The 22702-nt window shown below is 36.9% G+C and overlaps 1 protein-coding gene across 1 annotated transcript in view; it reads right to left on the bottom strand.

Moving 5' to 3' along the window:
- The window catches only part of LOC130450449 (casein kinase I-like), a 42333-nt gene that overhangs the window by 8075 nt on the left and 11556 nt on the right, over nt 1-22702 (bottom strand). The window contains exons 3-7 of the mRNA XM_056788826.1: nt 12036-12371; nt 3208-3410; nt 2982-3144; nt 2715-2924; nt 2507-2618 (exon numbers count right to left, since the gene is read on the bottom strand). Of these exons, the coding sequence (XP_056644804.1) occupies nt 2507-2618; nt 2715-2924; nt 2982-3144; nt 3208-3410; nt 12036-12371 (1024 nt within the window). The remainder of the gene's footprint in view (nt 1-2506; nt 2619-2714; nt 2925-2981; nt 3145-3207; nt 3411-12035; nt 12372-22702) is intronic.

The raw sequence follows: 22702 nt of genomic DNA, 5'->3' as shown, positions 1-22702 counted from the left end.
TTATCAATTCGAGAACATTTTATAGCGCTTTTTATCAATCTAAGAACATTTTATAGCGCTTTTTATCAATCTAAGAACATTTTATAGCGCTTTTTATCAATCTAAGAACATTTTATAGCGCTTTTTATCAATCTAAGGACATTCTATAGCTTTTGTGGGGACGTTCTATAATGTTCTAATCAATTATACTACATTTTATTGTGTTCTTATTAATCGTGAGACATTCTTATCAATATTAGAACATTATAAAGTGTTCTTATCAATTCTAGAACATTCTATAGCGCTTTATATCAATCTAAGAACATTCTATAACTTTTGTGGGGACGTTGTATAATGTTCCTATCAATTTAGGGATGTTGTATAATGTTCTTACCAATTATAGAACATTTTATTGTGTTCTTATCAATTTAGGGCCTTTGTATAGTGCTGTTATCAATCATGAGACATTCTTATCAATGTTAGAACATTCTATAGCGCTTTTGATCAATTTAAGAACATTCTATAGCGCTTTTTATCAATCTAAAGATATTCTATAGCGCTTTTTATCAATTTAAGAACATTCTATAGCTTTTGTGGGGACGTTCTATAATGTTCTAATCAATTATAGTACATTTTATTGTGTTCTTATCAATCGTGAGACATTCTTATCAATGTTAGAACATTATATAGTGTTCTTATCAATTCGAGAACATTCTATAGCACTTTTGATCAATCTAAGAACATTCTATAGCTTTTGTGGGGACGTTCTATAATGTTCTAATCAATTATAGTACATTTTATTGTGTTCTTATCAATCGTGAGACATTCTTATCAATGTTAGGAACATTATAAAGTGTTCTTATCAATTCTAGGACATTCTATAGCGCTTTTTATCAATCTAAGAAAATTCTATAACTTTTGTGGGGACGTTGTATAATGTTCCTATCAATTTAGGGATGTTGTATAATGTTCTTACCAATTATAGAACATTTTATTATGTTATTATCAATTTAGGGCCTTTGTATAGTGCTGTTATCAATCATTCTATAGCGCTTTTGATCAATTTAAGAACATTCTATAGCGCTTTTTATCAATCTAAGAACATTTTATAGAGCTTTTTATCAATCTAAGGACATTCTATAGCTTTTGTGGGGAAGTTCTATAATGTTCTAATCAATTATAGTACATTTTATTGTGTTCTTATTAATCGTGAGACATTCTTATCAATATTAGGAACATTATAAAGTGTTCTTATCAATTCTAGAACATTCTATAGCGCTTTTTATCAATCTAAGAACATTCTACAGCTCTTGTGGGGACGTTGTATAATGTTCCTATCAATTTAGGGATGTTGTATAATGTTCTTACCAATTATAGAACATTTTATTATGTTATTATCAATTTAGGGCCTTTGTATAGTGCTGTTATCAATCATGAGACATTCTTATCAATGTTAGAACATTCTATAGCGCTTTTGATCAATCTAAGAACATTCTATAGCGCTTTTGATCAATCTAAGAACATTCTATAGCTTTTGTGGGAACGTTCTATAATGTTCTAATCAATTATAGTACATTTTATTGTGTTCTTATCAATCGTGAGACATTCTTATCAATATTAGGAACATTATAAAGTGTTCTTATCAATTCTAGAACATTCTATAGCGCTTTTTATCAATCTAAGAAAATTCTATAACTTTTGTGGGGACGTTGTATAATGTTCCTATCAATTTAGGGATGTTGTATAATGTTCTTACCAATTATAGAACATTTTATTATGTTATTATCAATTTAGGGCCTTTGTATAGTGCTGTTATCAATCATGAGACATTCTTATCAATGTTAGAACATTCTATAGCGCTTTTGATCAATTTAAGAACATTCTATAGCTTTTGTGGGGACGTTCTATAATGTTCTAATCAATTATAGTACATTTTATTGTGTTCTTATCAATCGTGAGACATTCTTATCAATGTTAGAACATTATATAGTGTTCTTATCAATTCGAGAACATTCTATAGCACTTTTGATCAATCTAAGAACATTCTATAGCTTTTGTGGGGACGTTCTATAATGTTCTAATCAATTATAGTACATTTTATTGTGTTCTTATCAATCGTGAGACATTCTTATCAATGTTAGAACGTCGTATAGTGTTTTTATCAATTCGAGAACATTCTATAGCGCTTTTTGTCAATCTAAGAACATTCTATAGCTTTTGTGGGAACGTTCTATAATGTTCTTATCAATTATAGAACATTTTATTGTGTTCTTATCAATCTTGAGACATTCTTATCAATGTTAGAACATTCTATAGCGCTTTTTATCAATCTAAGAACATTTTATAGCGCTTTTTATCAATCTAAGAACATTCCATAATCTTCTTATCAACTCGAAGACGTTCTAGAACATTCTTATAAACTTTTAAAATGGGAATAAACTAAAAAATGTGTGATAAATGATGATTTATTGAAATGTAGAAACTAGGAATGGACAAACCCCGAATACAAACCAGATTTGTAACTCACTTGGCTTGTTTAGAAGTGCTTAGGTCCGAAGTAGAAGTATTCGGAACTCCCTGTCCCGCTCTAAGTCGCAAAGACACGCGTCTCTCGTGATTATCGTACATCCTGGGCGAATCTAATAAAAAAAAAAAATTATATATATATATATATATATATATATATAAATGTATTTTGGGAAATAAGTGTGTTGTTTATATACGCTGACGCTTACCACGTATAACTTCGTCGAGCGTATTTTGCGCAGGCGCGTTTCCACCCGCGGAAACCATTTCCATACGTGCGGAATCGTGCGGCCGCCGCGTTCTCGATTGCGGAGCCGCCGGCGACGAATCGGCCGGAACGACAGCGGCGTGACTTCCGTATCTAGCGCTAGATCTACCGCCTCCGCCGTTTTCTTCGCAGTGATTCCCTCGAGAACCGCCTTAAAAAACGAAAAAACGTTACAATAACTTATATATAGATTTCATCATCATCTTACCGCCGAATTTGAGCATGTTCCAGTCGAACACGTAATCGTACGTGAAACCTTGTCTATGAAATAAAGTCCTAAACAGTTGTCTTAAATAACTATAATCGGGCCTTTCTTCGAACCTCAATTGTCGACAATAATTCAGATAAGTCGGAAATTCTTTGGGATAACCCTGGAAAAACGGGAAAAACGTTTATTCGGAAATGATCGCGTTCCGTATATTCGAATATTTTACCTTACAAAGTTCTTCTATAGGAGTAGACATTTTTTTTTCGGATATACGTTCATACTTTTGCCGTTTATTGGCGGCTTTCAATCCTTGCCAAGGCAGCGAACCCCTGTTGAAATACATTAAAACGTAACCTAACGATTCCAAATCGTCCCTCCTGGATTGTTCGATACCTAAATGCGTATTTATACTAGCATACCTTGCGGTACCTGGAACGGAAAGACGACGACGGCGTGTTAATAAACCGACAAAATATATTTCGGACTAAGACGTACTACATTTAGCCAACAGAAAAAAATATACCGCCACGAAATGTACGAGGAAACGTCGACCGAGAACCCTAGTACGCCCGAGTACATCTCAAACGGCGCCTACACTCTGAAGATGTTTGTGAAAACTTCGGGAAAGACGTGCCTTGGTAGTTTTCGCTTTTCCAATGGAAACTGTCACGATAAATTGACGTTTTGGGCGTCTGCAACTATATACTCCTCCGAGTGGGATAATGTTGGACACCTCGGGACTGCATCCGCCTCGGAAGTATCGGTAAAACTGAGTCTTCCGTGCTCTAAGCTATCTGGGGGGAATGCTTGGCAGCCGAGCTCCAAATGAGCGAACGAAACTCCAAAGAAGGACCAATCTGGACCTTGTAGAGGAGTAGAAGCTATTTAGGAGTATATTCTTCATGCTATGGAGGAGAGTCCGACGACCCGGAGTGCTCTAGGTACTCGAAACAGTCGACCACGTCATTTTTGAGTACCCAGAGCGGTTAGAACACAATGGAATCAAAAAGATTCAAACCAAAACGTCTGATTGGCTTCTCTAATGACTAATGTTAAGCAGGGAACTACGTCAGTAACAAAAAGGCCTTGGATAACCGCTTGGAGATGGTGTCGGACCACCTAGAGTGCCGCAGGTGCACGAAACAGTCGACGACGTCATTTTTGAGTACCCAGAGCGGTTAGAACTCAATGGAATCAAAAAGATTCAGACCAAAACGTCTGATTGGCTTCTCTAATGACTAATGTCGAGTAGGGAACTACGTCAGTAACAAAAAGGCCTTGGATAACCGCTTGGAGATGGAGTCGGACCACCTAAAGTGCCGCAGGTGCTCGAAACAGTCGACCACGTCATTTTTGAGTACCCAGAGCGGTTAGAACTCAATGGAATCAAAAAGATTCAGACCAAAACGTCTGATTGGCTTCTCTAATGACTAATGTCGAGTAGGGAACTACGTCAGTAACAAAAAGGCCTTGGATAACCGCTTGGAGATGGTGTCGGACCACCTAGAGTGCCGCAGGTGCACGAAACAGTCGACGACGTCATTTTTGAGTACCCAGAGCGGTTAGAACACAATGGAATCAAAAAGATTCAGACCAAAACGTCTGATTGGCTTCTCTAATGACTAATGTCAAGCAGGGAACTACGTCAGTAACAAAAAGGCCTTGGATAACCGCTTGGAGATGGTGTCGGACCACCTAGAGTGCCGCAGGTGCACGAAACAGTCGACCACGTCATTTTTGAGTACCCAGAGCGGTTAGAACACAATGGAATCAAAAAGATTCAGACCAAAACGTCTGATTGGCTTCTCTAATGACTAATGTTAAGCAGGGAACTACGTCAGTAACAAAAAGGCCTTGGATAACCGCTTGGAGATGGTGTCGGACCACCTAGAGTGCCGCAGGTGCACGAAACAGTCGACGACGTCATTTTTGAGTACCCAGAGCGGTTAGAACTCAATGGAATCAAAAAGATTCAGACCAAAACGTCTGATTGGCTTCTCTAATGACTAATGTCAAGCAGGGAACTACGTCAGTAACAAAAAGGCCTTGGATAACCGCTTGGAGATGGTGTCGGACCACCTAGAGTGCCGCAGGTGCACGAAACAGTCGACGACGTCATTTTTGAGTACCCAGAGCGATTAGAACTCAATGGAATCAAAAAGATTCAGACCAAAACGTCTGATTGGCTTCTCTAATGACTAATGTCGAGTAGGGAACTACGTCAGTAACAAAAAGGCCTTGGATAACCGCTTGGAGATGGTGTCGGACCACCTAGAGTGCCGCAGGTGCACGAAACAGTCGACGACGTCATTTTTGAGTACCCAGAGCGGTTAGAACTCAATGGAATCAAAAAGATTCAGACCAAAACGTCTGATTGGCTTCTCTAATGACTAATGTCAAGCAGGGAACTACGTCAGTAACAAAAAGGCCTTGGATAACCGCTTGGAGATGGTGTCGGACCACCTAGAGTGCCGCAGGTGCACGAAACAGTCGACGACGTCATTTTTGAGTACCCAGAGCGATTAGAACTCAATGGAATCAAAAAGATTCAGACCAAAACGTCTGGTTGGCTTCTCTAATGACTAATGTCAAGCAGGGAACTACGTCAGTAACAAAAAGGCCTTGGATAACCGCTTGGAGATGGTGTCGGACCACCTAGAGTGCCGCAGGTGCACGAAACAGTCGACGACGTCATTTTTGAGTACCCAGAGCGGTTAGAACTCAATGGAATCAAAAAGATTCAGACCAAAACGTCTGGTTGGCTTCTCTAATGACTAATGTCAAGCAGGGAACTACGTCAGTAACAAAAAGGCCTTGGATAACCGCTTGGAGATGGTGTCGGACGACTCGGAGTGCTCTAGGTGCTCGAAACAGTCGACCACGTCATTTTTGAGTACCCAGAGCGGTTAGAACACAATGGAATCAAAAAGATTCAGACCAAAACGTCTGATTGGCTTCTCTAATGACTAATGTCAAGCAGGGAACTACGTCAGTAACAAAAAGGCCTTGGATAACCGCTTGGAGATGGTGTCGGACGACTCGGAGTGCTCTAGGTGCTCGAAACAGTCGACCACGTCATTTTTGAGTACCCAGAGCGGTTAGGACACAATAGAATCAAAAAGATTCAGACCAAAACGTCTGGTTGGCTTCTCTAATGACTAATGTCAAGTAGGGAACTACGTCAGTAACAAAAAGGCCTTGGATAACCGCTTGGAGATGGTGTCGGACCACCTAGAGTGCCGCAGGTGCACGAAACAGTCGACCACGTCATTTTTGAGTACCCAGAGCGGTTAGAACACAATGGAATCAAAAAGATTCAGACCAAAACGTCTGATTGGCTTCTCTAATGACTAATGTCAAGCAGGGAACTACGTCAGTAACAAAAAGGCCTTGGATAACCGCTTGGAGATGGTGTCGGACGACTCGGTGTGCTCTAGGTGCTCGAAACAGTCGACCACGTCATTTTTGAGTACCCAGAGCGGTTAGAACACAATGGAATCAAAAAGATTCAGACCAAAACGTCTGATTGGCTTCTCTAATGACTAATGTCAAGCAGGGAACTACGTCAGTAACAAAAAGGCCTTGGATAACCGCTTGGAGATGGTGTCGGACGACTCGGAGTGCTCTAGGTGCTCGAAACAGTCGACCACGTCATTTTTGAGTACCCAGAGCGGTTAGAACACAATGGAATCAAAAAGATTCAGACCAAAACGTCTGATTGGCTTCTCTAATGACTAATGTCAAGCAGGGAACTACGTCAGTAACAAAAAGGCCTTGGATAACCGCTTGGAGATGGTGTCGGACGACTCGGAGTGCTCTAGGTGCTCGAAACAGTCGACCACGTCATTTTTGAGTACCCAGAGCGGTTAGGACACAATAGAATCAAAAAGATTCAGACCAAAACGTCTGGTTGGCTTCTCTAATGACTAATGTCAAGTAGGGAACTACGTCAGTAACAAAAAGGCCTTGGATAACCGCTTGGAGATGGAGAGGTTCCTCCGGCCGCCCGCGTTCCTACCATGAACTACGGTCCTTAATCGGAATGTAAAGTTTCATAATCCTCGTTATTAGTCATTTATATGTTAGCCCAATTTAAATACAACATCGTTTAGTCCTTAATACGACCCTGTCGAATATAATGAATCGCTTGACCTTTACTTTGAATTTTTTTCATCAAAGGCTTTTACTTTATGTCGATATTCACTTTAATTGGTAGCGCGGTTGTGTAACTATGTGTCTATAAATAATTTTTATTTAATAAACAATTTTTATTTTAAACGTGTCGAAACGGCGTTAAATAATTTTGCAAATTGTCTCAAATTATCGTCCGGCGGTGGAATTGTTAATTCAAATTTGTTCGGGGCGAAAATAAAACTTTAAAATTTACTTCGAATAGAATATTTAAATAAATAAATTTATTATTATAATTGTGTGTGTGTTTGTAGGTAAAATTGAATTAAATATGATTCGAGTTGTCTTGAAAATAGAAATGACCTTGAGCCGTGAATATAAACGCGATAAGTGTGTCTGGGTTAGGTTAGGTGTCGAAAACCAGTAGCTACCAGAAAGAGTGTTGATACGTTTCCCGAATTGAGGAAAAGTTTATATTTAAATTTGATTCAATGAAAAATGCTTCGAGAAACGAAAAAAAAAAAAAAAAAATCGTTAAAAAGTTGATTAACGATGCGTGCTAAGTATACACTGCCTTACAAAAAATTTATTTCCGATATTAATATCCAGATAGAAATTGTTGGAATATTTGAAATGTGTTTTACGTTTTATTTTGGCTCGAAATACGTTTGGAAGTTATTATCGTTCTTTGAGTATTTCGGGATCAAAATATTGCATATTATCAATCGTTCGATATCAAGGTGGCGCAAAAAATTGCCCCTAATTCGATTCAAGGTCAGAATATTGCGTATTATGAATTTTTTTATATTAAGGTCGCTTGACATGGTCCAAATAAAGTCCTTCAAGGTCAAAATGTGTCATATTATAGTTTTTCTGATATTAAGGCTGCTTAAAATGGTGCAAAAACTACATAGAATCTCTTCCAAGGTCAGAATATTGCATATTATCGTTTTTCTGACATTAAGGCTGCTTAAAATAATGCAAAATAGCATAGAATGGCTTCCAAGGTCAGAATATTGCATATTACGAATTGTTTTATATTAAGGTCGCTTGACATGGTCCAAATAAAGTCCTTCAAGGTCAAAATGTATCATATTATAGTTTTTCTGATATTAAGGCTGCTTTCAAGGTCAGAATATTGCATATTATCAATCGTTCGATATCAAGGTGGCGCAAAAAATTGCCCCTAATTCGAGTCAAGGTCAGAATATTGCGTACTATGAATTTTTTTTGTATTAAGGTCGATTGACATGGTCCAAATAAAGTCCTTCAAGGTCAAAATGTGTCATGTTGTCAGTTGTTTGACATTAAGGCTGCTTAAAATGGTGCAAAAACTACATAGAATCTCTTCCAAGGTCAGAATATTGCATATTATGAATTGTTTTATATTAAGGTCGCTTGACATGGTCCAAATAAAGTCCTTCAAGGTCGAAATGTGTCATATTATAGTTTTTCTGATATTAAGGCTGCTTAAAATGGTGCAAAAACTACATAGAATCTCTTCCAAGGTCAGAATATTGCATATTATGAATTGTTTTATATTAAGGTCGCTTGACATGGTCCAAATAAAGTCCTTCAAGGTCGAAATGTGTCATATTATAGTTTTTCTGATATTAAAGCTGCTTTCAAGGTCAGAATATTGTATATTATGAATTGTTTTATATTAAGGTCGCTTGACATGGTCCAAATAAAGTCCTTCAAGGTCGAAATGTGTCATATTATAGTTTTTCTGATATTAAGGCTGCTTAAAATGGTGCAAAAACTACATAGAATCTCTTCCAAGGTCAGAATATTGCATATTATGAATTGTTTTATATTAAGGTCGCTTGACATGGTCCAAATAAAGTCCTTCAAGGTCGAAATGTGTCATATTATAGTTTTTCTGATATTAAGGCTGCTTAAAATGGTGCAAAAACTACATAGAATCTCTTCCAAGGTCAGAATATTGCATATTATGAATTGTTTTATATTAAGGTCGCTTGACATGGTCCAAATAAAGTCCTTCAAGGTCGAAATGTGTCATATTATAGTTTTTCTGATATTAAGGCTGCTTAAAATGGTGCAAAAACTACATAGAATCTCTTCCAAGGTCAGAATATTGCATATTATGAATTGTTTTATATTAAGGTCGCTTGACATAGTCCAAATAAAGTCCTTCAAGGTCGAAATGTGTCATATTATAGTTTTTCTGATATTAAGGCTGCTTAAAATGGTGCAAAAACTACATAGAATCTCTTCCAAGGTCAGAATATTGCATATTATGAATTGTTTTATATTAAGGTCGCTTGACATGGTCCAAATAAAGTCCTTCAAGGTCGAAATGTGTCATATTATAGTTTTTCTGATATTAAAGCTGCTTTCAAGGTCAGAATATTGTATATTATGAATTGTTTTATATTAAGGTCGCTTGACATGGTCCAAATAAAGTCCTTCAAGGTCGAAATGTGTCATATTATAGTTTTTCTGATATTAAGGCTGCTTAAAATGGTGCAAAAACTACATAGAATCTCTTCCAAGGTCAGAATATTGCATATTATGAATTGTTTTATATTAAGGTCGCTTGACATGGTCCAAATAAAGTCCTTCAAGGTCGAAATGTGTCATATTATAGTTTTTCTGATATTAAGGCTGCTTAAAATGGTGCAAAAACTACATAGAATCTCTTCCAAGGTCAGAATATTGCATATTATGAATTGTTTTATATTAAGGTCGCTTGACATGGTCCAAATAAAGTCCTTCAAGGTCGAAATGTGTCATATTATAGTTTTTCTGATATTAAGGCTGCTTAAAATGGTGCAAAAACTACATAGAATCTCTTCCAAGGTCAGAATATTGCATATTATGAATTGTTTTATATTAAGGTCGCTTGACATGGTCCAAATAAAGTCCTTCAAGGTCGAAATGTGTCATATTATAGTTTTTCTGATATTAAGGCTGCTTAAAATGGTGCAAAAACTACATAGAATCTCTTCCAAGGTCAGAATATTGCATATTATGAATTGTTTTATATTAAGGTCGCTTGACATGGTCCAAATAAAGTCCTTCAAGGTCGAAATGTGTCATATTATAGTTTGTCTGATATTAAGGCTGCTTAAAATGGTGCAAAAACTACATAGAATCTCTTCCAAGGTCAGAATATTGCATATTATGAATTGTTTTATATTAAGGTCGCTTGACATGGTCCAAATAAAGTCCTTCAAGGTCGAAATGTGTCATATTATAGTTTTTCTGATATTAAGGCTGCTTTCAAGGTCAGAATATTGTATATTATGAATTGTTTTATATTAAGGTCGCTTGACATGGTCCAAATAAAGTCCTTCAAGGTCAAAATGTATCATATTATAGTTTTTCTGATATTAAGGCTGCTTTCAAGGTCAGAATATTGCATATTATGGATTGTTTTATATTAAGGTCGTTTGACATGGTCCAAATAAGGTCCTTCAAGGTCAAAATATGTCATATTATCGTTTTTCTGACATTAAGGCTGCTTAAAATAATGCAAAATATCATAGAATGGCTTCAAAGGTCAGAATATTGCATATTACGAATTGTTTTATATTAAGGTCGATTGACATGGTCCAAATAAAGTCCTTCAAGGTCAAAATGTGTCATGTTGTCAGTTGTTTGACATTAAGGCTGCTTAAAATGATGCGAAAATAGCATAGAATCTCTTCCAAGGTCAGAATATTGCACATCATGAACTGTTTCTTATTAATGCTGCTTAAAATTGGGCAAAAATTGCGCATAATTCAATACAAGGTCAGAATATTGCATATTATCATTTTTTTTATATCAAGGTCGCGTGAAAAGGTTCAAATGAATTCTTTTCAAGGTTAAAATGTGTCATATTGTCAATTGTTTGATTTAAGACCGCTTGAAGTGGTGCAAAAACTGCGTACAATTGATTCTTAAATCGAAAAAACGACTTATTGTTAATTATTTAATATTAAAACCACTTGACGAGATTCAAAAATTTTCCAAGGCTGCTTGACGTGGTGCAAAAATTGTATATAATTGCTGCCAAGGTCTGATTATCACATATTATCAATTTTTTGATATCAAGCTCACTTGACAAGGTGCAAAAAAATTTTTAAAGGTCAAATTGTTCCACATCATCAATTGTTTAATATCAAGGCTGCTTTCTATGGTGCAAAGATCACATACAAGGCCAGATTATTGCGCGACATGAATTATTTGATACTGAAACTGCTTGAAATGGCGCAAAAAATTTTTTAAAGGTCAAAATGTTCCACATCATCAATTGTTTAATATCAAGGCTGCTTCATATGGTGCAAAGATCACATACAAGGCCAGATTATTGCGCGACATGAATTATTTGATACTGAAACTGCTTGAAATGGCGCAAAAAAATTTTTAAAGGTCAAAATGTTCCATATCTTCAATTGTTTAATATCAAGGCTGCTTCATATGGTGCAAAGATCACATACAAGGCCAGATTATCGCATGACATGAATTATTTGATACTGAAACTGCTTGAAATGGTGCAAAAAATTGCGCACAAGGTCACTATATGATATATTATCAATTTTATGATACCAAGAAATTGTTTTCAAGTATTTTTAAGGTTAACATTTTTTCTTACAACTACATATTGCTTGTCGGGTACAATACAAGGCTTTCGCTATGGTACCAAGGCTGCCAGCAACCAAAACTACCCCTTTCAACCTACGTATGACCTTTAAACCTCATTTATTTATAGAATTACAGGTTATGTACAATAAAAATTGCACATAACCTATAAAATTGCAATTGTGAGATTTAGCTAAGGTCTTGGAGGGACCCAATGGGACTAAATACCAGATTTGAAGTAACGCAGAGTTTATTTCACACACACAAGCTTTATACGTATCTTAAAACCACCAAAAATCCCACTTTATACGAGGTAAATGATAATAAACTTACCGGTTAAATTTTTATTCTCCTTATAGGGTATGTGTTGGTGGGTCCTTCCGTCTCTGTACTTTTTCGCCAAACCGAAATCGATTATGTAAACGAGGTTGCCCTTTTTGCCCAATCCCATTAGAAAATTATCGGGTTTAATGTCTCTGTGTATGAAGTTTCGAGAATGGATAAAATCGGTGCGCGAGATCAATTGGTCCGCCAATAAAAGTACGGTTTTCAAGGAAAAACGCCTCGAACAAAAATTGAATAGATCTTCCAAAGACGGACCTAGCAATTCCATCACCATTACGTTGTAATCACCCTCGGAACCGCACCATTTTATCACGGGAATACCAACTGAAACAAAACAAGAAAAAAAAAAAAAGGATTAAGGACAATTCCGCGTCTGTCTTAAAGGCTGCTGGACGGATTTTGGTATACAACAAAAAAATCAAATTCGAGATTCTATCTGATCTATTAACAATTAGAAAGTGGCCGGATCATGAAATTTATGACGATGAGTGGAAATCGGATGAAATAATCGACGTAAAAGACCTTGGAGATGAAAAATTACAGCTCCGGGATATTCCACGATGTGAATCGGGTTTTTTAATAAAGCTTGACACTTGATTTTACTTTACGAAATTCCTAGTTGCGGATTTAACAAATGTGTAGGTAACTGATGGCGTGCGGATGTGTATCCGTCGCGTTATAGTTTACGCGACCGTTAGATGGCGTGTGGTACACTCGAAATGTGATGGATAACGACACTTGTTTGTAGTAGCGCTAAATAGGGGTAACTAACCCTTAAAAAAAGGTTATCTACCTGACTCAGAACTATCAGTTTCAACACTAAAAAGGTCTAGAAGTTTCTAAAACAGTCTAGAACGTCCGAAGGCATCCCACAACGTTCAAGGATACTGTTTTATACCTCGTCCACGAAGAAGGTCTTCATTTTTATGTAGTAATCGTACTTTTAACAACTAAAAAGGTTTAAAAGACCTCTAGAAGTTTCTAAAACAGTCTAGAACGTCCGAGGACATCCCACAACGTTCAAGGATACTGTTTTATACCTCGTCCACGAAGAAGGTCTTCATTTTTATGTAGTAATCGTACTTTTAACAACTAAAAAGGTTTAAAAGACCTCTAGAAGTTTCTAAAACAGTCTAGAACGTCCGAAGGCATCTCACAACGTTCAGGGATACTGTTTTATACCTCGTCCACGAAGAAGGTCTTCATTTTTATCTAGTAATCGTACTTTTTGGAACTAAAAAGGTTTAAAAGACCTCTAGAAGTTTCTAAAACAGTCTAGAACGTCCGAAGGCATCCCACAACGTTCAGGGATACTGTTTTATACCTCGTCCACGAAGAAGGTCTTCATTTTTATGTAGTAATCGTACTTTTAACAACTAAAAAGGTTTAAAAGACCTCTAGAAGTTTCTAAAACAGTCTAGAACGTCCGAGGACATCCCACAACGTTCAAGGATACTGTTTTATACCTCGTCCACGAAGAAGGTCTTCATTTTTATGTAGTAATCGTACTTTTAACAACTAAAAAGGTTTAAAAGACCTCTAGAAGTTTCTAAAACAGTCTAGAACGTCCGAGGACATCCCACAACGTTCAAGGATACTGTTTTATACCTCGTCCACGAAGAAGGTCTTCATTTTTATGTAGTAATCGTACTTTTTGGAACTAAAAAGGTTTAAAAGACCTCTAGAAGTTTCTAAAACAGTCTAGAACGTCCGAAGGCATCCCACAACGTTCAGGGATACTGTTTTATACCTCGTCCACGAAGAAGGTCTTCATTTTTATCTAGTAATCGTACTTTTTGGAACTAAAAAGGTTTAAAAGACCTCTAGAAGTTTCTAAAACAGTCTAGAACGTCCGAAGGCATCCCACAACGTTCAAGGATACTGTTTTATACCTCGTCCACGAAGAAGGTCTTCATTTTTATGTAGTAATCGTACTTTTAACAACTAAAAAGGTTTAAAAGACCTCTAGAAGTTTCTAAAACAGTCTAGAACGTCCGAAGGCATCCCACAACGTTCAAGGATACTGTTTCATACCTCGTCCACGAAGAAAGTCTTCATTTTTATGTAGTAATCGTACTTTTTGGAACTAAAAAGGTTTAAAAGACCTCTAGAAGTTTCTAAAACAGTCTAGAACGTCCGAGGACATCCCACAACGTTCAAGGATACTGTTTTATACCTCGTCCACGAAGAAGGTCTTCATTTTTATGTAGTAATCGTACTTTTTGGAACTAAGAAGTTTTAAAAGACCTCTAGAAGTTTCTAAAACAGTCTAGAACGTTCGAGGGCATCCCACAAAGTTCCAGGATACTTTTTTATACCTCGTCCACGAAGAAGGTCTTCATTTTTATCTAGTAATCGTACTTTTTGGAACTAAAAAGGTTTAAAAGACCTCTAGAAGTTTCTAAAACAGTCTAGAACGTCCGAAGGCATCCCACAACGTTCAGGGATACTGTTTTATACCTCGTCCACGAAGAAGGTCTTCATTTTTATGTAGTAATCGTACTTTTAACAACTAAAAAGGTTTAAAAGACCTCTAGAAGTTTCTAAAACAGTCTAGAACGTCCGAGGACATCCCACAACGTTCAGGGATACTGTTTTATACCTCGTCCACGAAGAAGGTCTTCATTTTTATCTAGTAATCGTACTTTTTGGAACTAAAAAGGTTTAAAAGACCTCTAGAAGTTTCTAAAACAGTCTAGAACGTCCGAAGGCATCCCACAACGTTCAGGGATACTGTTTTATACCTCGTCCACGAAGAAGGTCTTCATTTTTATGTAGTAATCGTACTTTTAACAACTAAAAAGGTTTAAAAGACCTCTAGAAGTTTCTAAAACAGTCTAGAACGTCCGAGGACATCCCACAACGTTCAAGGATACTGTTTTATACCTCGTCCACGAAGAAGGTCTTCATTTTTATGTAGTAATCGTACTTTTTGGAACTAAGAAGTTTTAAAAGACCTCTAGAAGTTTCTAAAACAGTCTAGAACGTTCGAGGGCATCCCACAAAGTTCCAGGATACTTTTTTATACCTCGTCCACGAAGAAGGTCTTCATTTTTATCTAGTAATCGTACTTTTTGGAACTAAAAAGGTTTAAAAGACCTCTAGAAGTTTCTAAAACAGTCTAGAACGTCCGAAGGCATCCCACAACGTTCAGGGATACTGTTTTATACCTCGTCCACGAAGAAGGTCTTCATTTTTATGTAGTAATCGTACTTTTAACAACTAAAAAGGTTTAAAAGACCTCTAGAAGTTTCTAAAACAGTCTAGAACGTCCGAAGGCATCCCACAACGTTCAAGGATACTGTTTCATACCTCGTCCACGAAGAAAGTCTTCATTTTTATGTAGTAATCGTACTTTTAACAACTAAAAAGGTTTAAAAGACCTCTAGAAGTTTCTAAAACAGTCTAGAACGTCCGAGGACATCCCACAACGTTCAAGGATACTGTTTTATACCTCGTCCACGAAGAAGGTCTTCATTTTTATGTAGTAATCGTACTTTTTGGAACTAAGAAGTTTTAAAAGACCTCTAGAAGTTTCTAAAACAGTCTAGAACGTCCGAAGGCATCCCACAACGTTCAAGGATACTGTTTTATACCTCGTCCACGAAGAAGGTCTTCATTTTTATGTAGTAATCGTACTTTTAACAACTAAAAAGGTTTAAAAGACCTCTAGAAGTTTCTAAAACAGTCTAGAACGTCCGAAGGCATCCCACAACGTTCAGGGATACTGTTTTATACCTCGTCCACGAAGAAGGTCTTCATTTTTATGTAGTAATCGTACTTTTAACAACTAAAAAGGTTTAAAAGACCTCTAGAAGTTTCTAAAACAGTCTAGAACGTCCGAGGACATCCCACAACGTTCAGGGATACTGTTTTATACCTCGTCCACGAAGAAGGTCTTCATTTTTATCTAGTAATCGTACTTTTTGGAACTAAAAAGGTTTAAAAGACCTCTAGAAGTTTCTAAAACAGTCTAGAACGTCCGAAGGCATCCCACAACGTTCAAGGATACTGTTTCATACCTCGTCCACGAAGAAGGTCTTCATTTTTATGTAGTAATCGTACTTTTAACAACTAAAAAGGTTTAAAAGACCTCTAGAAGTTTCTAAAACAGTCTAGAACGTCCGAGGACATCCCACAACGTTCAAGGATACTGTTTTATACCTCGTCCACGAAGAAGGTCTTCATTTTTATGTAGTAATCGTACTTTTTGGAACTAAGAAGTTTTAAAAGACCTCTAGAAGTTTCTAAAACAGTCTAGAACGTTCGAGGGCATCCCACAAAGTTCCAGGATACTTTTTTATACCTCGTCCACGAAGAAGGTCTTCATTTTTATCTAGTAATCGTACTTTTTGGAACTAAAAAGGTTTAAAAGACCTCTAGAAGTTTCTAAAACAGTCTAGAACGTCCGAAGGCATCCCACAACGTTCAGGGATACTGTTTTATACCTCGTCCACGAAGAAGGTCTTCATTTTTATGTAGTAATCGTACTTTTAACAACTAAAAAGGTTTAAAAGACCTCTAGAAGTTTCTAAAACAGTCTAGAACGTCCGAGGACATCCCACAACGTTCAAGGATACTGTTTTATACCTCGTCCACGAAGAAGGTCTTCATTTTTATGTAGTAATCGTACTTTTAACAACTAAAAAGGTTTAAAAGACCTCTAGAAGTTTCTAAAACAGTCTAGAACGTCCGAGGACATCCCACAACGTTCAAGGATACTGTTTTATACCTCGTCCACGAAGAAGGTCTTCATTTTTATGTAGTAATCGTACTTTTAACAACTAAAAAGGTTTAAAAGACCTCTAGAAGTTTCTAAAACAGTCTAGAACGTCCGAGGACATCCCACAACGTTCAAGGATACTGTTTTATACCTCGTCCACGAAGAAGGTCTTCATTTTTATGTAGTAATCGTACTTTTTGGAACTAAGAAGTTTTAAAAGACCTCTAGAAGTTTCTAAAACAGTCTAGAACGTCCGAAGGCATCCCACAACGTTCAAGGATACTGTTTTATACCTCGTCCACGAAGAAGGTCTTCATTTTTATGTAGTAATCGTACTTTTAACAACTAAAAAGGTTTAAAAGACCTCTAGAAGTTTCTAAAACAGTCTAGAACGTCCGAAGGCATCCCACAACGTTCAGGGATACTGTTTTATACCTCGTCCACGAAGAAGGTCTTCATTTTTATGTAGTAATCGTACTTTTTGGAACTAAGAAGTTTTAAAAGACCTCTAGAAGTTTCTAAAACAGTCTAGAACGTCCGAAGGCATCCCACAACGTTCAAGGATACTGTTTTATACCTCGTCCACGAAGAAGGTCTTCATTTTTATGTAGTAATCGTACTTTTAACAACTAAAAAGGTTTAAAAGACCTCTAGAAGTTTCTAAAACAGTCTAGAACGTCCGAGGACATCCCACAACGTTCAGGGATACTGTTTTATACCTCGTCCACGAAGAAGGTCTTCATTTTTATCTAGTAATCGTACTTTTTGGAACTAAAAAGGTTTAAAAGACCTCTAGAAGTTTCTAAAACAGTCTAGAACGTCCGAAGGCATCCCACAACGTTCAAGGATACTGTTTCATACCTCGTCCACGAAGAAGGTCTTCATTTTTATGTAGTAATCGTACTTTTAACAACTAAAAAGGTTTAAAAGACCTCTAGAAGTTTCTAAAACAGTCTAGAACGTCCGAGGACATCCCACAACGTTCAAGGATACTGTTTTATACCTCGTCCACGAAGAAGGTCTTCATTTTTATGTAGTAATCGTACTTTTTGGAACTAAGAAGTTTTAAAAGACCTCTAGAAGTTTCTAAAACAGTCTAGAACGTTCGAGGGCATCCCACAAAGTTCCAGGATACTTTTTTATACCTCGTCCACGAAGAAGGTCTTCATTTTTATCTAGTAATCGTACTTTTTGGAACTAAAAAGGTTTAAAAGACCTCTAGAAGTTTCTAAAACAGTCTAGAACGTCCGAAGGCATCCCACAACGTTCAGGGATACTGTTTTATACCTCGTCCACGAAGAAGGTCTTCATTTTTATGTAGTAATCGTACTTTTAACAACTAAAAAGGTTTAAAAGACCTCTAGAAGTTTCTAAAACAGTCTAGAACGTCCGAGGACATCCCACAACGTTCAAGGATACTGTTTTATACCTCGTCCACGAAGAAGGTCTTCATTTTTATGTAGTAATCGTACTTTTAACAACTAAAAAGGTTTAAAAGACCTCTAGAAGTTTCTAAAACAGTCTAGAACGTCCGAGGACATCCCACAACGTTCAAGGATACTGTTTTATACCTCGTCCACGAAGAAGGTCTTCATTTTTATGTAGTAATCGTACTTTTAACAACTAAAAAGGTTTAAAAGACCTCTAGAAGTTTCTAAAACAGTCTAGAACGTCCGAGGACATCCCACAACGTTCAAGGATACTGTTTTATACCTCGTCCACGAAGAAGGTCTTCATTTTTATGTAGTAATCGTACTTTTTGGAACTAAGAAGTTTTAAAAGACCTCTAGAAGTTTCTAAAACAGTCTAGAACGTCCGAAGGCATCCCACAACGTTCAAGGATACTGTTTTATACCTCGTCCACGAAGAAGGTCTTCATTTTTATGTAGTAATCGTACTTTTAACAACTAAAAAGGTTTAAAAGACCTCTAGAAGTTTCTAAAACAGTCTAGAACGTCCGAAGGCATCCCACAACGTTCAGGGATACTGTTTTATACCTCGTCCACGAAGAAGGTCTTCATTTTTATGTAGTAATCGTACTTTTTGGAACTAAAAAGGTTTAAAAGACCTCTAGAAGTTTCTAAAACAGTCTAGAACGTCCGAGGACATCCCACAACGTTCAGGGATACTGTTTTATACCTCGTCCACGAAGAAGGTCTTCATTTTTATGTAGTAATCGTACTTTTAACAACTAAAAAGGTTTAAAAGACCTCTAGAAGTTTCTAAAACAGTCTAGAACGTCCGAGGACATCCCACAACGTTCAAGGATACTGTTTTATACCTCGTCCACGAAGAAGGTCTTCATTTTTATGTAGTAATCGTACTTTTAACAACTAAAAAGGTTTAAAAGACCTCTAGAAGTTTCTAAAACAGTCTAGAACGTCCGAAGGCATCCCACAACGTTCAGGGATACTGTTTTATACCTCGTCCACGAAGAAGGTCTTCATTTTTATGTAGTAATCGTACTTTTTGGAACTAAAAAGGTTTAAAAGACCTCTAGAAGTTTCTAAAACAGTCTAGAACGTCCGAGGACATCCCACAACGTTCAGGGATACTGTTTTATACCTCGTCCACGAAGAAGGTCTTCATTTTTATGTAGTAATCGTACTTTTAACAACTAAAAAGGTTTAAAAGACCTCTAGAAGTTTCTAAAACAGTCTAGAACGTCCGAGGACATCCCACAACGTTCAAGGATACTGTTTTATACCTCGTCCACGAAGAAGGTCTTCATTTTTATGTAGTAATCGTACTTTTTGGAACTAAGAAGTTTTAAAAGACCTCTAGAAGTTTCTAAAACAGTCTAGAACGTTCGAGGGCATCCCACAAAGTTCCAGGATACTTTTTTATACCTCGTCCACGAAGAAGGTCTTCATTTTTATCTAGTAATCGTACTTTTTGGAACTAAAAAGGTTTAAAAGACCTCTAGAAGTTTCTAAAACAGTCTAGAACGTCCGAAGGCATCCCACAACGTTCAGGGATACTGTTTTATACCTCGTCCACGAAGAAGGTCTTCATTTTTATGTAGTAATCGTACTTTTAACAACTAAAAAGGTTTAAAAGACCTCTAGAAGTTTCTAAAACAGTCTAGAACGTCCGAGGACATCCCACAACGTTCAAGGATACTGTTTTATACCTCGTCCACGAAGAAGGTCTTCATTTTTATGTAGTAATCGTACTTTTTGGAACTAAAAAGGTTTAAAAGACCTCTAGAAGTTTCTAAAACAGTCTAGAACGTCCGAAGGCATCCCACAACGTTCAGGGATACTGTTTTATACCTCGTCCACGAAGAAGGTCTTCATTTTTATCTAGTAATCGTACTTTTTGGAACTAAAAAGGTTTAAAAGACCTCTAGAAGTTTCTAAAACAGTCTAGAACGTCCGAGGACATCCCACAACGTTCAAGGATACTGTTTTATACCTCGTCCACGAAGAAGGTCTTCATTTTTATGTAGTAATCGTACTTTTAACAACTAAAAAGGTTTAAAAGACCTCTAGAAGTTTCTAAAACAGTCTAGAACGTCCGAGGACATCCCACAACGTTCAAGGATACTGTTTTATACCTCGTCCACGAAGAAGGTCTTCATTTTTATGTAGTAATCGTACTTTTAACAACTAAAAAGGTTTAAAAGACCTCTAGAAGTTTCTAAAACAGTCTAGAACGTCCGAGGACATCCCACAACGTTCAAGGATACTGTTTTATACCTCGTCCACGAAGAAGGTCTTCATTTTTATGTAGTAATCGTACTTTTAATAACTAAAAAGGTTGAAAGGACCTCTAGAAGTTTCTAAAACAGTCTAGAACGTCCGAGGACATCCCACAACGTTCAAGGATACTGTTTTATACCTCGTCCACGAGGAAAGTCTTCATTTTTATGTAGTAATCGTACTTTTAACAACTAAAAAGGTTTAAAAGACCTCTAGAAGTTTCTAAAACAGTCTAGAACGTCCGAGGACATCCCACAACGTTCAAGGATACTGTTTTATACCTCGTCCACGAAGAAGGTCTTCATTTTTATGTAGTAATCGTACTTTTAACAACTAAAAAGGTTTAAAAGACCTCTAGAAGTTTCTAAAACAGTCTAGAACGTCCGAGAGCATCCCACAACGTTCCAGGATACTGTTTCATACCTCGTCCACGAAGAAGGTCTTCATTTTTATGTAGTAATCGTACTTTTAACAACTAAAAAGGTTTAAAAGACCTCTAGAAGTTTCTAAAACAGTCTAGAACGTCCGAGAGCATCCCACAACGTTCAAGGATACTGTTTTATACCTCGTCCACGAAGAAGGTCTTCATTTTTATGTAGTAATCGTACTTTTAACAACTAAAAAGGTTTAAAAGACCTCTAGAAGTTTCTAAAACAGTCTAGAACGTCCGAGAGCATCCCACAACGTTCCAGGATACTGTTTCATACCTCGTCCACGAAGAAGGTCTTCATTTTTATGTAGTAATCGTACTTTTAACAACTAAAAAGGTTTAAAAGACCTCTAGAAGTTTCTAAAACAGTCTAGAACGTCCGAGGACATCCCACAACGTTCAAGGATACTGTTTTATACCTCGTCCACGAAGAAGGTCTTCATTTTTATGTAGTAATCGTACTTTTAATAACTAAAAAGGTTGAAAGGACCTCTAGAAGTTTCTAAAACAGTCTAGAACGTCTGAGGGCATCCCACAAAGTTCCAGGATACTGTTTCATACCTCGTCCACGAGGAAGGTTTTCATTTTTATGTAGTAATCGTACTTTTTGCAACTAAAAAGGTTTAAAAGACCTCTAGAAGTTTCTAAAACAGTCTAGAACGTTCGAGGGCATCCCACAAAGTTCCAGGATACTTTTTTATACCTCGTCCACGAAGAAGGTCTTCATTTTTATCTAGTAATCGTACTTTTTGGTACTAAAAAGGTTTAAAAGACCTCTAGAAGTTTCTAAAACAGTCTAGAACGTCCGAAGGCATCCCACAACGTTCAGGGATACTGTTTTATACCTCGTCCACGAAGAAGGTCTTCATTTTTATGTAGTAATCGTACTTTTAACAACTAAAAAGGTTTAAAAGACCTCTAGAAGTTTCTAAAACAGTCTAGAACGTTCGAGGGCATCCCACAAAGTTCCAGGATACTTTTTTATACCTCGTCCACGAAGAAGGTCTTCATTTTTATGTAGTAATCGTACTTTTAACAACTAAAAAGGTTTAAAAGACCTCTAGAAGTTTCTAAAACAGTCTAGAACGTCCGAGGACATCCCACAAAGTTCCAGGATACCGTTTTATACCTCGTCCACGAAGAAGGTTTTCATTTTTATCTAGTAATCGTACTTTTTGGAACTAAAAAGGTTGAAAAGACCTCTAGAGAAGTTTCTAAAACAATTTAGAACGTTCGAGGGCATCCCACAAAGTTCCAGGATACTGTTTCATACCTTGTCCACGAAGAAGGTTTTCATTTTTATCTAGTAATCGTACTTTTTGGAACTAAAGAGGTTGAAAAGACTTCTAGAAGTTTCTAAAACAGTCTAGAACGTCCGAGAGCATCCCACAACGTTCCAGGATACTGTTTCATACCTCGTCCACGAAGAAGGTTTTCATTTTTATCTAGTAATCGTACTTTTTGGAACTAAAGAGGTTGAAAAGACTTCTAGAAGTTTCTAAAACAGTCTAGAACGTTCGAGGGCATCCCACAAAGTTCCAAAATACTGTTTTATACCTCGTCCACGAAGAAGGTTTTCATTTTTATCTAGTAATCGTACTTTTTGGAACTAAAGAGGTTGAAAAGACTTCTAGAAGTTTCTAAAACAGTCTAGAACGTCCGAGAGCATCCCACAACGTTCCAGGATACTGTTTCATACCTCGTCCACGAAGAAGGTTTTCATTTTTATCTAGTAATCGTACTTTTTGGAACTAAAGAGGTTGAAAAGACTTCTAGAAGTTTCTAAAACAGTCTAGAA

This window comes from Diorhabda sublineata, chromosome 11 (genome assembly GCF_026230105.1).
Source record: "Diorhabda sublineata isolate icDioSubl1.1 chromosome 11, icDioSubl1.1, whole genome shotgun sequence".
Taxonomy (NCBI): Eukaryota; Metazoa; Arthropoda; class Insecta; order Coleoptera; family Chrysomelidae; genus Diorhabda; species Diorhabda sublineata.
This window is presented reverse-complemented; position numbering and strand designations above follow the sequence as displayed.